The sequence below is a fragment of the Carcharodon carcharias genome, chromosome 16 (assembly GCF_017639515.1).
Source record: "Carcharodon carcharias isolate sCarCar2 chromosome 16, sCarCar2.pri, whole genome shotgun sequence".
In the NCBI taxonomy this organism is placed as follows: domain Eukaryota; kingdom Metazoa; phylum Chordata; class Chondrichthyes; order Lamniformes; family Lamnidae; genus Carcharodon; species Carcharodon carcharias.
The window spans coordinates 117,202,003-117,221,944 of record NC_054482.1 but is presented as its reverse complement, the minus strand read 5'-3'; the positions used below and the strand labels follow the sequence as shown (position 1 = coordinate 117,221,944).

At 48.6% G+C, this 19,942-nt stretch overlaps 1 protein-coding gene across 13 annotated transcripts in view; it reads right to left on the bottom strand.

Annotated features, from left to right (window-relative positions):
- Positions 1-19,942, bottom strand: part of LOC121289241 (choline transporter-like protein 5) — a 478,732-nt gene that overhangs the window by 209,889 nt on the left and 248,901 nt on the right. For 10 of the 13 annotated variants that reach the window (XR_005945520.1, XM_041208474.1, XM_041208473.1 and 7 more), the window contains one exon: positions 19,722-19,754. The exons of the other annotated variants lie outside the window; for them this stretch is intronic. Coding sequence is in view for 9 of the 10 variants with exons in the window: in XM_041208474.1 (XP_041064408.1) it covers positions 19,722-19,754 (33 nt within the window). In the remaining variant the exon portion in view is untranslated. The remainder of the gene's footprint in view (positions 1-19,721; positions 19,755-19,942) is intronic. 13 annotated transcript variants of the gene reach the window in all.

Here is a 19,942-nt window from a genome sequence, read left to right as displayed (position 1 = left end):
CTTGAGAGACGGAGCCTCCTTCAGCACTGCACCTCAGACATATTGAGGTAGCTGCTTCACCGCCTGTAAACCCTGGCAGCAGGATAGTGGCGTCTTCTGCGGCCCCTTCCACCTTGGACAACCTCTTGGCCCTGCGCCCCTTGTACCTGTGCCTGACCTCCCAAAGGTGGCTCCCCTGGAGGCTGAATGTGGACTCCTGGCCTCCTCCCCCTTCTGGCCCTCCCTTCCCCCTCAGAGGAACTGCCTTCAGTGGACAGATCAGCTCCCATTCCCAGGCTAAGGGAAGGCTTCCTGAAACCTGCAGGCCCAGGAAAGATTCCTCACTGCAGAGCGCTGACCTGAAGGTTAAGAGTCCAGACCAAGCAGCTGGTGCGTGTTTTGAAGTATTGCAGATCACACAGGCAAGTATCAGTAACTTTGAAACATCGATATTTGACAGAGCACACTCGCGACCCCACTGAGCCCTCTTATCCTGCCCGTGGATGAAGTCTATACAATGTGCCCTACCCACCTGCCCGTTGCTTCCATGCTCCAACCCAAAGATCGCACGGGCACCGAAAATTCGCTGTCAGTTGGCGGCTCAAGGGCCTTGAAGTAACCGTTAACTAATGGCGGACGCACATCAGAGATCATCGCGCGCCCACCCAACGAAATATGGCGATGGCGCACGGTGGTGTCGGGACCCTCGCCAGGCATCACTGCCAGTCATTTTAAGCGTGGGTGTGCAGCGCCCACTCCCCCAGACGCCAACGGGAAAATCCTGGCCCCCGGACACCGAGGGCAGAATTTTCAGGTGGGCGTGCGGGTGCTCGACCTGCTCAAGGGTAAAATAGCACCAGGTGACATCAGGCCAGCGTCCTGAACTCATCCCACACCCGAAAGTGGGAAGTGCGCCCGCCGACAATTAAGAGGCAACTAATCCCACTAAAGTTCCAATTGTCCCCGATTTTTCGTGCTCTGTCCACCCGCACAGTCGGCGGACGGGCAGATCCACCAGGCGGACTTTGTATTTTTGATGAAACCTCATCCAAGGGCGGGATGAGGTTTCTGTTATTAATAAAAAAATAAGAAGCTATGGACAGAATTTTCGTCACGTGGACGTTCAGGCGACTGATTCTGATGCGTTGACATTTTTTTCTGGATTTTAAAATCTTTCTTTAATTGTCTTGAAGTCTTCAGCTCCCTGAGCCAGCTCTCTGCCTTCAGGGAGCATTCATTCCACCCTCCTCCCACACCCACCCCATCAGCCCCCACCCTCCTCCCACACCCACCCCATCAGCACCCACCCTCCTCCCACACCCACCCCATCAGCACCCACCCTCCTCCCTCCACCCACCCCATCAGCCCCCACCCTCCTCCCTCCCCCACCTCATCAGCCCCCACCCTCCTCCCTCCACCCACCCCATCAGAGCCCACCCTCCTCCCTCCCCCACCCCATCAGCCCCCACCCTCCTCCCTCCCCCACCCTCCTCCCACCCCCACCCCATCAACCCCCACCCTCCTCCCACCCCCACCCCATCAGCCCCCACCCTCCTCCCACCCCCACCCCATCAGCCCCCACCCTCCTCCCACCCCCACTTACATCAGCCCCCACCCTCCTCCACCCCATCAGCCCCCACCCTCCTCCTTCCTCCACCCCATCAGCCCCCACCCTCCTCCCTCCCCCACCCTCCTCCCACCCCCACCCCATCAGCCCCCACCCTCCTCCCACCCCCACTTACATCAGCCCCCACCCTCCTCCACCCCATCAGCCCCCACCCTCCTCCTTCCTCCACCCCATCAGCCCCCACCCTCCTCCCTCCCCCACCCTCCTCCCACCCCCCACCCCATCAGCCCCCACCCTCCTCCCACCCCCACTTACATCAGCCCCCACCCTCCTCCACCCCATCAGCCCCCACCCTCCTCCCACCCCCACCCCATCACCCCCCACCCTCCTCCCTCCCCCACCCCATCAGCCCCCACCCTCCTCCCTCCCCCACCCCATCAGCCCCCACCCTCCTCCCTCCCCCACCCCATCAGCCCCCACCCTCCTCCCTCCCCCACTTACATCAGCCCCCACCCTCCTCCCACCCCCACCCCATCAGCCCCCACCCTCCTCCCACCCCCACTTACATCAGCCCCCACCCTCCTCCCTCCCCCACTTACATCAGCCCCCACCCTCCTCCCTCCTCCACCCCATCAGCGCCCACCCTCCTCCCTCCTCCACCCCATCACCCCCCACCCCATCAGCCCCCACCCTCCTCCCACCCCCCACCCCAGCCACCCCCACCCTCCTCCCTCCACCCACCCCATCAGCCCCCACCCTCCTCCCTCCCCCACCCCATCAGCGCCCACCCTCCTCCCTCCCCCACCCCAGCCACCCCCACCCTCCTCCCTCCCCCACCCCATCAGCCCCCACCCTCCTCCCTCCTCCACCCCATCAGCCCCCACCCTCCTCCTTCCTCCACCCCATCAGCCCCCACCCTCCTCCCTCCCCCACCCCATCAGTCCCCACCCTCCTCCCTCCTCCACCCCATCAGCCCCCACCCTCCTCCCTCCCCCACCCCATCACCCCCCACCCTCCTCCCTCCCCCACCCCATCAGCCCCCACCCTCCTCCCTCCCCCACCCCATCAGCCCCCACCCTCCTCCCTCCCCCACCCCATCAGCCCCCACCCTCCTCCCTCCCCCACCCCATCAGCCCCCACCCTCCTCCCTCCCCCACCCCATCAGCCCCCACCCTCCTCCCTCCCCCACCCCATCAGCCCCCACCCTCCTCCCTCCCCCACCCCATCAGTGCCCACCCTCCTCCCTCCCCCACCCCATCAGCCCCCACCCTCCTCCCTCCCCCACCCTCCTCCCTCCCCCACCCCATCAGCCCCCACCCTCCTCCCACCCCCACCTCATCAGCGCCCACCCTCCTCCCTCCCCCACTTACATCAGCCCCCACCCTCCTCCCTCCCCCACCCCATCAGCCCCCACCCTCCTCCCACCCCCACCTCATCAGCGCCCACCCTCCTCCCTCCCCCACTTACATCAGCCCCCACCCTCCTCCATCCCCCACCCCATCAGCCCCCACCCTCCTCCCTCCCCCACCCCATCAGCCCCCACCCTCCTCCCTCCCCCACTTACATCAGCCCCCACCCTCCTCCCAGGATTGAGAAGGTTAAGTGAGGGGTGGTTTGACTGAAGCTTTCCAGATATTAAAGGGAACAGGTAGGGTCGCCAGAGAGGAACTATTCCCACTGCTTGGGGAGTTGAGGACTATGGGGCAGAGTCTAAAAATCAGAGGCAGACCTTTCAGGGGTGAAATGAGGAAACACAGCCATAATCACAGGATGGGGAGGTTTAGAATCTTCTCCGCAAATGGCAGTGGATGCTTGATCAATTCTAAATTTTAAACCTGAGACTGATAGATTTTTGTTATCAGGGGTATGACATAAAGGTGGTTATCTGAAGTTAGGTCACAGATCAGTGATGACCTCATTAAATGGCAGAACAAGCTCGAGGGGCCAAATGGCCTCCTCTTGTTCCTATCTCTTTGGTCAAACCTTTAGTGATCTCTCCACTATCTCTTTATTTGGCTCAGAGACAAATTTTTCTCTGTTTAGGCAGGTGGGCATCACCATGGGATGGCTCCTCCCCACTGTGAAGGTGCTACAAAAAGGAAAGCTTTTGTTGTTGCCAGGTATTCCAGCAGATTAATATCAGCCGTCACTGATCTCTCCTTCATTTGGCCGGGGAGTTGGTGATATCGACACTGCCCATTCCTCAACTTTTCATCATGACCCTCAGTGAGCACAGAATGGATGTTCAGTCCGGCTCGGTTCCAGTTGCCGCCAATTGTGAAGTATTCATTCCTTCACATCCATTGACATCCAGTCCACAGCAACTGTATTAATGAACCTATTGTCAAACCACTTGGAAGGCTCGTGATTACTGGGATGACCGAGCCTCTCCTGTTTATTTGCACAAGTCAATGAACCTCTGGTTCTACCAAGAAGCAAGTGGGTCTGTCAATGTCACCTCAACACGCTCTGGTAACGAGTGCTTATTTGGAACTGCAGCCTGCGGGCCTGGCTAAACCAGCTCGAAATGAGGGAGGGGGAACGAAGGCCTCCTTGAAGCAGGTGACCCTGAGGAAAAGGGTGAAATCCCAAGATAACAACAACTTACACTCACGTAGCACCTCTAACATACCCCTAAGATGTCTCAAAGCGCCATGAACAGAATCAGACAATATTTGACACTGAAACACATAAGGAGACGCTGGACAGGAAGAAGAGGCTTCTTAAAGCAGGAGAGAGAGAGAGGTGGAGAGGCTTAGGGAGGGAATTCCAGAGCTGAGGACCCAGATAGCTGAGGGCACGGCCACCAATGATGCAGCAAGTAAAATTGGAGGGTTAAAAGGCCAGAATCGCAGGAGGGTCAAGAGGCTGGAGGAGGTAACAGAGATAGGGAGAGGGTGAGACCATGGAGGGATTTGAAAACTAGGATGAAAATTCTAAAATCAAGGAGTTGTTAGTCCTGGGATCAGAAAGCGTTCCCGGTTTCAATTCCTGACGTAGACTGGGCTGTCTGTTGTGGTATCTCGTCCTGGTCAAGGAAGCAGAGTAAAATGATCGGCCAGGCCTCCTACTCTCTGCTCACTGCATGGTGACTGAAGCCAGAACCTGCTCAGGTGGATTTTGGATGGTAGCAGGCACAGCCATGGTCTTGGATGTGCTGCCCATGCAGTTGAATAACCTTCTATCACCCAAGCTCTAAGTTCTCACCCTTTCGTTGTTATCCCTCCACAGCCTCGTCCCTCTCTGTCAGTGAAATTTCACACAGTCCTTCCGAGATCTCTGCACTCTTCCAATTCTGGCCTCTTGTGCATCCCCTATTTCCATTGCTCCAGCATTGCTTGGTCAACTGTGTCTAATTTGCTTTATTCATTTAAAGGATGTGGGCGCCACTGGCTAAGGCTGCCTTAATTGCCCATCCCTAATTGCCCCTTGAGAAGGTGGTGGTGAGCTGCCTTCTTGAACCGCTGCAGTCCATGTGGTGTAGGTACACCCACAGTGCTGTTAGGGAGGGAGTTCCAGGATTTTGACCCAGTGACAGTGAAGGAACAGCGATAACCCCCAGGATGTTGAAAGTGGAGGATTCAGTGATGGTAATGCCATTGAATGTCAAGGGGAGATGGTTGGATTCTCTCCTGTTGGCAATGGTCATTGCCTGACACTTGTGTGGTGTGAATGTTACTTGCCACTTGTCAGTCCAAGCCTGGATATTGTCCAGGTCTTGCACCTGAAGATGGTTGGTCCTCGGACACTACCGGGGAACTGCCTCAGAGATGTCCTGCAACTGAGGTGACTGATTTGCAACAACCACAACCATCTTCCTTTGTGCTAGGTATGACTCTAACCAGCAGAGTTATCCCCCCCTATTCCCATTGACTCCAGTTTTGCGAGGGCTCCTTGATGCCACACTCGGTCAAATTCTGCCTTGATGTCAAGGGCAGTCACCCTCACCTCACCTCTCGAGTTCAGCTCTTTTGTCCATGTTTGAACCAAGGCTGTAATGAGGTCAGGAGCTGAGTGACCCTAGTGGAACAACTGAGCATCAGTGAGCAGGTTATTGCTGAGTAAGTGCCGCTTGAAAGCACTGTTGATGACCCCTTCCATCACTCCACTGATGAAAATATCTCCTATGTGGCTTGGTGTCAAATTTTGTTTGACAAATTTTGTTTCATAATTGCTCCTGTGAAGTGAAAGGAAGGTTTTACTATGCAATCCTACTATAACTATAATTATTATAAATGCACCCTTTCAGAGTGGATGTGAAAGATTCTGTTGCACTATTCAAAGAAGAACAGTGGTGTCCTCCCTTGCTGTTTGGGTGACATTTATCCTCCAACCAACTTCATGGAAACAGATTATCTCCTTATTATCACAGTGCTGTTAGCAGGAGATTGCTGTGTGCAAATTAGCTGCCACTTTCCTACATTACAGCAGAAATTACACATCAAAAAGCACTTCATTGGCAGCTAAGCGCTTTGGGTTGTGAAAGGCGCAATAGAAATGCAAGTTCCTTCCCTTTTTTTCCCCCCGCACTGCTCTGTTATTATTCTTGCTTCGAATATTTATCCAATTCCCTTTAGAAAGTTATTATTGAATCTGCTTCCACTGCCCTTTCAGGCAGCGTGTTCCAGGTCACAAGAACAGCTCACTGTGTAAAAATAAATTCTCCTCATCTCCCCCACTGGTTCCTTTACCAATTCTCTTCAATCTGTGTCCCTCTGGTTACCGACCCTCCGGGTTACTGGAAACAGTTGTCCTTATCTACTCTTTCCAAACACTTTATGTTTCCTATATTACATTACGTTTCAAATGGTTTTTCATTGGCTACAAAGGTGCTGTACAAATGCAAGTCTTTATTTTCTTTCAAGGTTTTTAACATTTCAATGAAATTTCCCCTTCTAACATTCTTTAATTACAACAATCTCAGCTTCTCCAGTCTCCCCACATTAACTGAAGTCCCTCGTCTCTGGTCCCATTCAAGTAAATCTCCTCCACACCGTCTCCAAGGTCTCGACATCCTTCCTAAAGAATTAGACACAAAACTCCAATTTGGGCCTAACCAGCGATTTATAAAAGTTTTCCTTGGCTAAACTATCTTACTTTATCTACTCTATGCCTCTATTTATATAGCCAAGGAACCAGTTTGCCTTTTCTTAAATAGCCTGATCGTGTCGCTTTGCCGCCTTCAAAGACTTGTGTCACTCGGTGGCTGCACCAGTAGAATCTCACCCTCTAGTTTATATTAAAAAAATGATTCGGCCAAGGTGAAGTGACATTCTTCATGCATAGCTGGACATTTACAGCTGTGTTTTTGTGCTCTTTGAGCACGTGAAGGAGTGAGCTTAAGAAAGGTGACTGATAAATTGTAACTCAGTGGCCATGACATCATGATCAGTCTCAGCCAGGACAATCCATCACGATATTGATTCTTGATTGACTTTTAGAAATTATTTCCTTCCTGAGAAAGAGTAATAAGGCAGCCAGACTGCAGGCTATTAAATTAGCCAACTCATTCTGTAAACAAAATTCACAATTTCTTTAATCTTAAACTACATTGAAAAGTCTGAGCAATTACATTGTTCCATATTCCGTGACTTCTGAAAGGACCATTCCTAACGTGAGCGGGCAGTGGGCAGGGGTGGGGTTCCACACCAGTGGAAATTTTGTTACAATTTTGTTTTTAACACAACTGTGTGTTCAATTCTGAGCATCGACCTTTACGAAGGATGTTGAGGCCTTAGAGAGGGTGCGGAGGAGATTTACTCCAATGGGACCAGGGATGAGGGATTTCAGTTAATGTGGAGAGACTGGAGGAATTGGAATTGCACAAAACCATCTTGCATCTACCTGTTCAGGTGACTGATACAGAGGAACTCAGCAATCTCCTGAAGCCCTGACCAACATTCTGTTCTCCAGCAACACCACCTGAGGAGACCACTCAGCCCCTCAGTACTGTTCCACCATTCAATCAGAACATGCCTGATCTGTACCTTAACTCCTTGTCTATATTAACCCTTAATACCTTAGCCCACAATAGTCTATCACTCTCAGCTTTGACATTTTCAATTAACCCCCAGCCTCAACAACTTTCGGGGGTGGGAGAGGGAGGGGAAGTGGGTTCCAAGTTTCTACTCCCCCTCTGTGTGAAGAAGTGCTTTCTGACATCACCCTCAAGTGACCTGGGTCCAATTTTAAGTTGTCTCCCCCCACCCCACCACCCACTGCAGGAAATAGTTTTGATCTGTCTGCCTTATCAAATTCTTTTAAATATCTAAAACACCTAAGATCAGCACTTAATGTTCTATATTCATGGCAATACAAGCTTAGTCTGTTTACTGCAAAAGATATAGAATATAGAAAACTAGAAAGATTTACACCACAGAGGCCATTTGACCCATCATGTCTCTGCCGGCCAAAGATGAGCTATCCAGTCTAACCCCATCCTCCAGCTCTTAGTCCATAGCCCTGTAGGTTACCTGTAAGAACACATCTGCAGAAACTGAAGGCATAGCCTTTCCTGCTGTCTATCAGGGCTCACGTGATGTTCTTGAAGGTTCCAACCAATGAACACTAAGCGTGGGTAATCCAGAGAGGGAGGGCAAGGTTTCCTGATGAGAGTCCTGATCAAACATGTAGCACCCTGAGAAAGCTCTCCGTTATAAAGTTTCTGTTTCTTGTTGAAACCTGTCCGCTCCGTCAAGTCATTAGATTTGGTGATGAGGGCAAATTAGCTTTGTAGCTGCACCTCGCCTCGGTTAACACGAGTACATCGAATCTTAAGAAAAAAGGAAAGATCACTCACCAGTCACGCCACTTTCCAGCAGATGTGACTATGGAAGACTGGAGCCAGTATGTAGAGCATCTTGGGTTTTATTTCATAGCGGACAAAACTACTGCAGAGGAGAAGCAGAAAGCTTCTCCTTTTGAGCGTATGTGGTACCAAAACACACAATCTAATCTGCAGCCTGACAGCCCTGAACGCAGCCAATTCTAAATCCTTTAACGAATTAGTGGAGCTCATGAGAACACATTTCCAGCACAAGTCGTCGGTAATAATGTAGCGGTTTAAGTTTAATTCCAGAGTTAGGGCCTCGGGAGAGTCCATCACAGCCTACGTAGTCAAGCCTGAAGCAGTTGACAGACACTGCGACTTCGAGGGCACACTCACTGAGATGCTGCAGGGCTGGTTAGTTTGTGGAATTCAGGACGACACATTCAGCAGCGTTTACTCTGCAAGGTCGACATCGATTTGAAGTGCACCCTGGACACCTCCCTCGCCATGGAACGTGCTGCGGGAGACTCGCAGGCTTTGCCACACATACAACATGACGCCGTTCTTCATGTGGGGTGGGAACCTACCGCCAGGCGTAGCGTGGAAACCAGAGACACAGATCAAAGCGAGAGGCAATGTCCGCTGTTAGAAACATGGAAAGGGCCAGTAGAAACACTTCAGCAGCGACTCCAGGGTTAACCTGCTGGGGATGTGGGGGTGAACACGAACCAGACAGCTGCAGATTCAAGGAGGCAGAATGCCATTACTGCCGTGAGAAAGGTCATGTAGTAAGGCAACGCAGGGAAAAGTCGGAACAGCTTGGAAAGTAGCAAACCAATAAGATTGAATTAAAAAACACAGCAGAACCTGAAGTTGCCGACAACAATCTTTGTTCCCTGTATAACATAACCGCTGTAAAAAACCGAGCCTATCACTGTCACTGTCACAAGTTAATGAGAAGCCCCTAATAACGGAGGTGGCTACGGGAGCAAGAACCACAGTGGTGGGACAGCACACATTTAAATACCTTAACGAAGGGACACAGCCACTAAACCTGGAGTGGACAACCACTAAATTAAAGACACACAGGAGAATCTATACAGGCAAAGGGCATCACCACAGTACCAGTGCCTTATAGGCAACAGACAGTCCAGCTGCCTATGATAATAGTGACAGGAGAAGAACCCAGTCTTCTGGGCTGAGACTGGTTACAGAAAATCAAGTTTAACTGGACTGAAATATTTCACCTGAAAACAGGAGAAGTTCCTGAACTGCTAACGAAATACGATTGTATTTCAGGATGAATTATATGTGGATCCTCAGGCGACACCATGTTCCTTTAAGGCCAGGCCTGTGCCTTATATGCTTAAGGAGAAGGTGGATGGGGACCTGTGCCGGTTAGAAAAGCTGGGCATCATCCAACCTGTCCAATTCTCAGAGTGGGCAGCACCCATAGTTCCAGTGGTTAAGTCTGACCAAACCATATGCACTATGGGGACTATAAGCTGACCGTAAACAAGGCAGCCAAACTAGACAAGTGCCTCATTCCAAGGATAGAGGACTTATATGCAAAGCTAGCTGGAGGCAAATCCCATACAAAACTGGATATGAGCCACACCTACCAACAATTAGAACTGGATAGCACGTCAAGAGAATACATGACTATTAACACAAACAAGGGTCTTTATCACTGCACTTGTTTACCCTTTAGAGTACCGTCTACATGTGCTATCTTCCAAAGGACACTGGAGAGTCTTTTGGTAGGACTTGCCCAAGTGGTGGTATGTCTGGATGATGTTCTGATCACAGTGTCAACCAAGACGGAGACTTGACCAACTCGGAGGAGGTGCTAAGAGGGTTCATAGAAGCTGATGTACAATTGAAGAAGGAAAAATACACATTCCAAATGCCAGAAGTTACTTACCTGGATCACAGGGTGGATGCCATGGGTTTACATCCGGTGGAAGAGAAAGCTCGGGTAATAAAAGATGCATCCGCACAATCCAATGTAACCGAACTCAAGTCCTTCCTGTGTATAATCAACTACTATAGCTGCTTCTTGCCTAACTTATCAACTGTGTTGGCAACTTTACACTTGCTGTTAAAAAATAATCACCATTGGTCGTGGAATTCACAACAGGAAGATGCCTTTGTGAAGGTAAAGAAACCGTTACATTTACCATGTTTATTGGTACACTATGACCCATCGAAAGAGTTGATATTAACATGTGATGCGTCTCCTTGTGGTGTGGGGGTGATGTTATCACATAGAATGGAAAATGGATCAGAAAGGCCCAATGGCTAAGTCTCGAGAACCCTCTCCACAGCCAAGAAGGGTTATTCCCAGCTGGAAAAGGAAGGTTTATCAATGATATTTGGAGTGAAGAAATATTACCAGTACCTACATGGACAACATTTCACCATTGTGTCAGACCATAAACCATTAATGGATTTATTCAATGAGGATAAAGCCATTCCACCAATAGCATCAGCAAGAATACAACTTTGGACTTTGATATTATCTGCGGATGAGTATATCATTATGTACCGTCCTGGCTTACATATTGCAAATGTAGACACACTCAGTTGTCTCCCATTACCAGATAATGTTACACATGATCCAGTGCCACAAGAAGCTGTGCTATTACTGAATTTCCTGGATTCTTTGCCCGTGCGTGGGAAGCAAATTAGAAATTGGATGATGAGGTCCAATTGTGTCGAAAGTCAGAGACCTTGTTTTGCAAGTGTGGTCATATTCACTAAGTGTCTGAAGAGATGAGACCATTCCGTGCCCAGAAAACAGAGTTAGGCTGTCAAGATGGAATTTTGTTGTGGGGATCAAGAATTGTCGTCCGTTCGCAAGGAAGAGAACCACTGTTGACAGAGCTTCACTGTGCACATCCAGGCATATCAAAGGTGAAAATGCTTACGTGAAGCTATGTCTGGTGGCCAGGCATTGGCAGTGACATCGAAAGCATAGTCAAGCACTGTCTCCATTGTAAGCAACATGGACGGAGGTGATGGCATAGTGGTATTGTCACTGGGCTAGTAATCCAGATACCAAAGGCAATGCTCTGGGGAGCTGGCTTCAAATCCTGCCCCAGCAGGTGGTGGAATTTGAATTCAATAAAAAAAATCTGGAATTAAAAAGTCTAATGATGACCATGAAGCCATTGTTAATTGTTGTAAAAACCCACCTGGTTCACTAATGTCCTTTAGATAAGGGAATTGTCTGGCCTACATGTGACTACAGACCCACAATGCGGTTGACTCTTAAATGCCCTCTGAATGAGGGCAACTGGGGATGGGTAATAAATGCTGGCCTGGCCAGCAACACCCACATCCCATGAATGAATTTTGAAAAACAACAGAACTTGTCTGTTTCAGCTCCACTGCATCTGTGGGAGTGGCTTGGTCAATACATATTGATTATGTAGGACCTAGCACCATAGATGCAGATTCTAAATGGATGGATGTATACGAAGTCAGCGCAACTATCAAGGAGCTGAGTCACTGTTTTAGCGTACATACCTGAAATCATCATTTCTGATAACTGTACTGTCTTTGCCAGTACAGAGTTTCATGGCTTTAAATGGAATCAGACAAAGACAGTCCCTCATCAAATGGTTTAGCCAAGAGAGCTGTGCAAACTTTCAAACCTGGAATGAAGGCATCATCAGAAGGTTCTCTAGAAACTCGACTTTCCCACTTTCTTCTCTGTTATTGTACATCACCACATTCGACTACAGGTTCAAAACCGTCTGAGTTATTGCTGAAACGCTGCCTATGTACAATGTTAAGTCTGGTGTTTCCATACTTAGAGGAGAAGGTAGAGAGGAATCAGAGTAATCAAAAATGCATCACGATATTCACAGTAAAACTCACACAGTGTAGGAGACACAGTATTCGTGTGAAATTTTGGAAGTGGACCTTGTTGGGTTCCTGGAACCATTGTCTCAGAGACTGGTTCCTTATCCTTCCAGTTGGAAGTGGAAGACAGAATCACTCAAAAAGATGTGAAAGAGAGACACTCCAACAACCAACTATTCCACCTGTAACTAACGTTGAACCATCAATCCCTGAGGTGACAGATCAACCTAGAATTGACATAGTCAATGTCTCTGTAGAGTTGCCTAACCCACAACTGCCACTTTCTAATGATGTATCTCGTGCTGCAGTTCCTGATCATGTCGATCCTGTTGAGGAACCTCAAGTGGTATAGCTATGCCTCTCTAACTGAATAAGGAGAGCACCTCAGAGGCTTAATATTTAATCACCTGAAGTTGTATATCATTGGGTATTCAAATGTTCTCTGTAACTCAAAACTGTAAAAGAACTAAAGGGGGGGGGGGAATGTAGTAACTGAAGGTATAGACTGCCCTGCTGTCTATCAGGGGTCATGTGATGTTCTTGGAGGCTTCAACCAATGAGCCCTAAGCGTGAGTAATCTGGGGGGTGGGGTTTCCTGACGAGAGTCCTGATCGAGCAAGCAACACCTGAAAAAGCTCTCTGTAATAAGGCTTATCTGTTTCTTGTTGAAACCTGTCTGCTCCATCATCATTACAATATCCAAGGGTTTTTTTAAATGTGATGAGGGTTTTCTGTCTCTACCACCCTTTCAAGCAATGAGTTCCTGATCCCCACTACCTGTCTGAGTAAATAAATTACTCCTCAGCTCCTCCCCCAATCCTTCAATCAATTACTTTAAATTCATGCCACCTGGTTCTTGAACTCTCCGATAACACAAAATCCTGCAGATGTGAGAAATATGAAATAAAAACAGAAAGTGCTGGTAATACCCAGCATGTCTAACGGCGTCTGTGGAGAGAGAAACAGCATTAACATTTCAGATCGATGACCTCTCACCAGAACTGGAAAAAGAGATGTCACAGGTTTTAAGCAAGTAGTGAGCCAGGGAAAGGGGGAAGCTGTGTAATAGGGTGGATGGCAGGAGGGATTAACTGATGATGATGATGAGGGGGAAATGCAAAGGCGATGACAATGGGACAAGAGGAGCTTCAAATGTTCAGTCCAGATGAATTGTAAATAGGGAATAGCAGAATCATCACCAAAAGAGCTGCCAGCCTAAAAAACAGGGGCAGAGGTTATGATCTGAAATTGTTCAACTCTAATTCATGCAACCCGTCCGCATAATTAGATCTTTTAAACCCATGTGCAATTCTGGTGAATCTGCACAGCACCCCCTCCAAGAGAAGTCTATCCCTTCCAAGGAGCAGTGCGCAGAACTCAACACAGAATCTGGTTATGGTCTAACAGGGCCTTCTGCAGCTGTAAGATCACCGTCTACAATGAAGGAAGTGGAAGCAATGGAGAAGGAGCATGTTCCCATGTCCATTGGAATCTATACACCTGCCATACAAGGACATTGAGGTTACAACAGCTCCAATGCGATAAAAAATATCGAGCAATAGAAAAATGCTGAACAGAAGGACCTTGAGGACGGTTAAAGACAAGATAAGGAAGAAAACTGGTAGGAGAAACATGGGTTATAAAAATCCAGAAAAATACATGTTGGTATTGGACAAGGAAAACCAATTGCAGGTGAAGAAAATGAGAAAGAAAAACAAGAACTTGCATTTATATAGCATCTGTCACAATCTCCAGATGCTCTAAAACCAAGAAAGCATTTTGAAACTGCAGTTGATATTCTATCGTAAGAAACGTAGCAGCCAATTTGCACACAGCAAGCTCTCGCAAACAGCCCTGTGATAATGACCAGATAATCTGATTTTTGGTTGAGGATAAATATTTGTCAGGGCACTGGGGGGAACTGCCCTGCCCACCTTTCAAACCGGGCCATGGGAGCTCTTACATCCACCCGAGATGGTAGATGGAGCCTCAGTTTAACATTTCATCTGAAAAGTGGAGGGTCAAAGAGGGATTAAGTTGGGGGGGAGAACTGACAGTCCATTCACATAGAAGGGGAAGACAGTGGAGCAGTGGTCCTGGCACTGGACTAGTAATCCAGAGGCTCATGCTCTGTTCAAATCTCATTATGGCATCTCTCCCACAATGCAGCACCCCCTCAGTACTGACCCTCTGACAGTGCAGCACTCCCTCAGTACTGACTCTCTGACAGTGCAGCACTCCCTCAGTACTGACTCTCTGACAGTGCAGCACTCCCTCAGTACTGACTCTCTGACAGTGCAGCACTCCCTCAGTACTGACTCTCTGACAGTGCAGCACTCCCTCAGTACTGACCCTCTGACAGTGCAGCACTCCCTCAGTACTGACCCTCTGACAGTGCAGCACTCCCTCAGTACTGACTCTCTGACAGTGCAGTGCTCCCACAGTACTGACCCTCTGACAGTGCAGCACCCCATCAGTACTGACCCTCTGACAGTGCAGCAGCCCCTCAGTACTGACCCTCCGACAGTGCAGCACTCCCTCAGTACTGGCCCTGTGACAGTGCAGCACTCCCTCAGTACTGATTGTCCAACAGTGCAGCACCCCCTCAGTACTGACCCTCTGACAGTGCAGCACTCCCTCAGTACTGGCCCTCTGACAGTGAAGCACTCCCTCAGTACTGACCCTCTGACAGTGCAGCACCCCATCAGTACTGACCCTCTGACAGTGCAGCACCCCCTCAGTACTGACCCTTTGACAGTGCAGCACTCCCTCAGTACTGACCCTCCAACAGTGCAGCACTCCCTCAGTACTGGCCCTGTGACAGTGCAGCACTCCCTCAGTACTGATTGTCCAACAGTGCAGCACTCCCTCAGTATTGCCCTGAAAGCATCCGCTTAGATTGTGTTCTCTACTCTCTGGGCTGGGATTTGAACCCACAACCTCAGACTCAGTGACAAGTATCCCCCGAAGCACGGTTGATGCTTCAACTGTACATGCTGCTCTAACTGAGGTGTTATTAAATGATTGATGTCAGCTCATTGTTAGCTCTTGGCTTTAACATTCCGTATCCTCTGATTAAATCTAGAAAACCATTAACTGTTTTTCAGCTTCTCAGATGCCTCCTTTAATGACCTGTGACCCTTTGACCCTGTGCCCCCAAATCCCCTCCACCCTCAAGCAGAGCTCACTCCCACTCACAGTGTTGGCTCACACTTATTATTGAAAGCCTGATTGTCCCTTTTGAAATCCATTGACCAACTCTAGTTATTTTCCCTTTATCTAAATATATGAATCTTCTTTGATTAATTGAAGGAAAATGCCAACTAATAAAACAAGCTGTATTCAGAAGGTTAAGGAGTGGTTTAACTGAAGTTTTTCCAAGGTATTAAGGGGACAGATATGGTAGCTTAGGAGACACTAACTCCACTAGTTGGGGAGTCTAGGACTAGGGGGCACAGTCTAACATTAGAGCCAAATGTTTTAGGAGTGAAGTTAGGACACTCTTCACACAAAGTATGGTAGCAGTATGGAACTCTCTTCCACAAACAGTCATTGCTGCCAGGTCAATCGCAAATTTTTAAATCTGAGATTGATGGGTTTTTGTTATCCAAATGTATTAAAGAATATGGGGCAAAGCCAGGTACAGTAAATGGATTTGGGCTACATATCAGCCATGATCGCGTTGAATGGCAGAACAGGCTTTAGAGGCTGAATGGCTTCCTCCAGTTCCTCTGTTCCTAACTGGTCTATAGTTACCCAACTGGATCCATCTCCCTTTTAAAATTGATATGTTTGTGTGTTCCTCCCTTATGACCCTGTGATGTGCCCTGTTGACCCTTGACATTTTGTCTTCATTTTCTACCAAAATGTTCCTTTCATCCATCACAATATCACTCAGTCCCACTCAAACGTTTCGGGGTCCCCTCATTAGATCATAAGAAATAGGAGTGGAAGCTGGGCCTTTGGCTCCTGGAGCATGCTCTGTGTTCAGTAAGATCATGTTTGTTCTTCAATCCCATATCCACTTTGGCACCCAATCCCTAGAGCATTTGATTCCTTTAGATTTCAAGGAACTATTGATCTTAATCTTGAATATATTCAATGACCCACATCCCTCAGGGATAGCGAATTCCAAAGGTTCACAACCCTCTGATTAAAAAAATTACTCCTGACATCAGTCCTAAATGGCTGAAATCTTATTCTGAGACTATGATCCCTAGTTCTAGATATTCTCACCCCAGGAACATCCTCTCAAAATCTACCTTTTCAAGCCATAGAGTCATGGAGGCATCCTGATTTGGAACTATATCGCCGTTCCTTCACTGTCGCTGGGTCAAAATCCTAGAACTCCCTCCCTAGCAGCACTGTGGGTGTACCTACACCACATGGACTGCAGCGGTTCACAATTTCACAATTAGGGCTGGGCAATAAATGCTGGCCTAGCTAGCGACACACTCACCCCTCCCAATCACTGTCCCCTCCCCCTAATTCCTGATCACTCCCCTCCCAATCGCTGTTCCCTTCCTCCTGATCACTCCCCTCACAATCACTGTCCCCTCCCCCTCCCTCCTAATCATTCCCCTCACAATCGCTGTTCCCTTCCTCCTGATCACTCCCCTCGCAATCGCTGTTCCCTCCCCCTAATTCCTGACCACTCCCCTCTCTCTCCCAATCACTGTCCCCTCCCCCTCCCTCCTAATCATTCCCCTCACAATTGCTGTTCCCTTCCTCCTGATCACTCCCCTCTCTCTCCCAATTACTGTCCCGATGAAAGAATAACAAAAATTAAAATTGCAGCAAAGATGAAAGCCGTTCGGTCCATGCAGCCCATGCTAGCTCTCTGTAAAACAACAGAGCAATCCGTCCTGATCACTCTCCCCTCCCCTAATCATTGTCTCCTCCCTCACCCTCCGAATCACTCCCCTCCCAATCGCTGTCCCCTGCCCCTCTTGCCTGATCAGTCCCCCTCCCTCTCTGAATCTCTGACCCTTCGCCACTCTCGCTCTCTGCCCATTACTCCTTCCCCTTCTCAGCCACCCTCACCCTCCAGTTCACTCCTTCTCCTCGCCCTATGCCCTGCCTCCCTCACCTCCGAGGACCAAACCAAAAGGCAGCTGCTGGCCTGCGGAGTAACTGGCAGGAGGGACAGAGAGATGAAGATAGGAGGAGGCCTCATGTAGAACATTAAAGAGCATGAACCAGTTGTGCCAATTGGCCAGTTTCTGTGTTGGAAATACCATGTAACATTTGTTACTGAAGAGTTTGTGGTTTTAGAATCATTGAGTCTGATGATTTATATACATGTTTATTGGGCAAAATATCAAGTTACACTTAACGGACATCCGCAAGCATTCACTCCCTCCACCACTGACGCACAGTAGCAGCAGTGTATACCATCTACAAGATGCACTGCAGGAGCTCACCAAACCTCCTTAGACAGCACCTTCCAAACCCATGACCACTGCCATCTAGAAGGATAAGAGCAGCAGACACATGGGAACACCACCACCTGTGTCACCACAGGAGTCAGGCCTGTATTTATTAAGTGGCTGTGGCTGGCAGTGGTCCTTTAAGAACTGGCAGTCAGGTAGTGGGTAAACCTGGTTTACCTGAAGAAAGTTGGCTCTGCCACCAGCCTGTACCCAGGGTAGCCCGACCTTACGAAGAGGGCCTCAAGCAGCCCCACACTGCATGGTTCAGTTACACTTTGCGGACACCTCTATGCATCAGTACGGTGTGCGCCACACTCCCAGTGTCTGGTGAGCACTGTCCCACTGCCATATTGGATACGTAAGTGCCTCTTTTACAAGCAGGCGGCATTAATCTTCCAGGCCAAGGGCACCTTGATATTTTGCCCAATAAACATGTATGTAAATCATCAGTCTCAATGAATCTAAAGCCACAAACTCTTCAGTAACAAACGTTACAAGTATCTCCAGCACGGAAACTGGCCAGTTGGCACATTTGGTCCATCCTCCCGTCTTCATCTTTCTGTCCCTTTTCATCTCACCCCATCAGCATATCCTTCTATTCATTTCTCCCTCGTGTGTTCACCCAGCTTCCCTTGAAATGTATCTATACTACTCACCTTAACCACTCCCTGTGGTAGTGAGTCCCACATTCACACCACTCTCTGGGTAAAGAATGATCATCTCCAACAAGGGAGATCTAATCATTGCCCCTTGATGTTCAATGGCATTACCATTGCTGAATCCCCCATTATCAACATCCTGGGGTTACCATTGACCAGAAACTGATATGTATACATATAAATACTGTGGCTACAAGAGCAGGTCAGAGGCTAGGAATCCTGCAGTGAATAACTCACCACCTGACTCCCCAAAGCCTGTCCACCATCTACAAGGCACAAGTCAGGAGTGTGATGGAATACTCCCCACTTGCCTGGATGAGTGCAGCTCCCACAACACTCAAGAAGCTTGACACCATCCAGGACAAAGCAGCCCAGTTCTTTGGCACCCCATCCACAAACATTCACTCCCTCCACCACTGACACACAGTAGCAGCAGTGTGTACCATCTACAAGATGCACTGCAGGAACTCACCAAGGCTCCTGAGACAGCATCTTCCAAACCCACAACCACTACCATCTAGAAGGACAAGGGCAGCAGATAGATGGGAACACCACCACCTGGAAGTTCCCCTCCAAGCCACTCACCATCCTGACTTGGAAATATATCACCGTTCCTTCACTGTCACTGGGTCACAATCCTGGAACTCCCTCCCTAGCAGCACTGTGGGTGTACCTACACCATGTGGACTGCAGCAGTTCAAGAAGACAGCTCACCACCACCTTCTCAAGGGGCAATTAGGGATGGGCAATAAATGCTGGACCAGCCAGTGAAGGCCATTTAAAAAAAAACTTCTCCTGAATTCCCGATTGGATTTATGAGTGACTATTTTATATTGATGGCCCCCGCTAGCTCTAGTCTTGCCCACAAGTGGAAACATCATCTTTAATTTTCGATAACTCCATCATGTTAATGACCCCTATCAGGCCACTCCTCTTTTCTAGAAGAGGGTTCAACCTTTGCTAATAGGTATAACCTTTCAGTTCTGGTATCATGTTTTTAAAACCTTTTTGCCTTTTAAAACCTTTTCCAGTGGCTCCATACCCTTTTTTATGCTGCAGAGACCAGAACTGCGCACAGTGTTCCAAGTGTTGTCTGACCAAGGTTCTGTCATAGTTTTAACACAACTTACTCTGTTTTTCAATTCTATCCCTCTAGAAATGAACTCCAGAGCGTTTGTTCGCTTGGTTTTTTTTTGTGCCTTTATTAAGCTATATTGCTGCTTTTAATTATTTGTACCCCCACATCTCTCTGCTCCTTTACTTCATTGAGTCTCTGATTTCCCAAGCATACTGACACCGAACACCAACCTCCATGATTCTTGAAGTGCAACACATTCCAACCAATCTGCACAACTAACAAACAGAGCAGCCAAAGAGCTCATGCAGGTTTAATGCACATCAGCTCATTCCAAACTGTTGGGATTACTCAAAAATTATTCCAACACCTCTTGGATCCATGACGGATGGTAGTCACTTTGCTGTAAATTTAAAATAAAGACTACTTGTTATCACTGAAGGAGAATATCTTCACACTCACAAGATTAAAAGCAGAACACGAGAAATCGACTGAAGTGCTTGATCAAAGGTTGTATTGCAAAATAAAGTTTGTGTTGAAATCGTTCCTGGCAACACTATTGTTTAATATATGTTTCTATTCTAGCTGTGC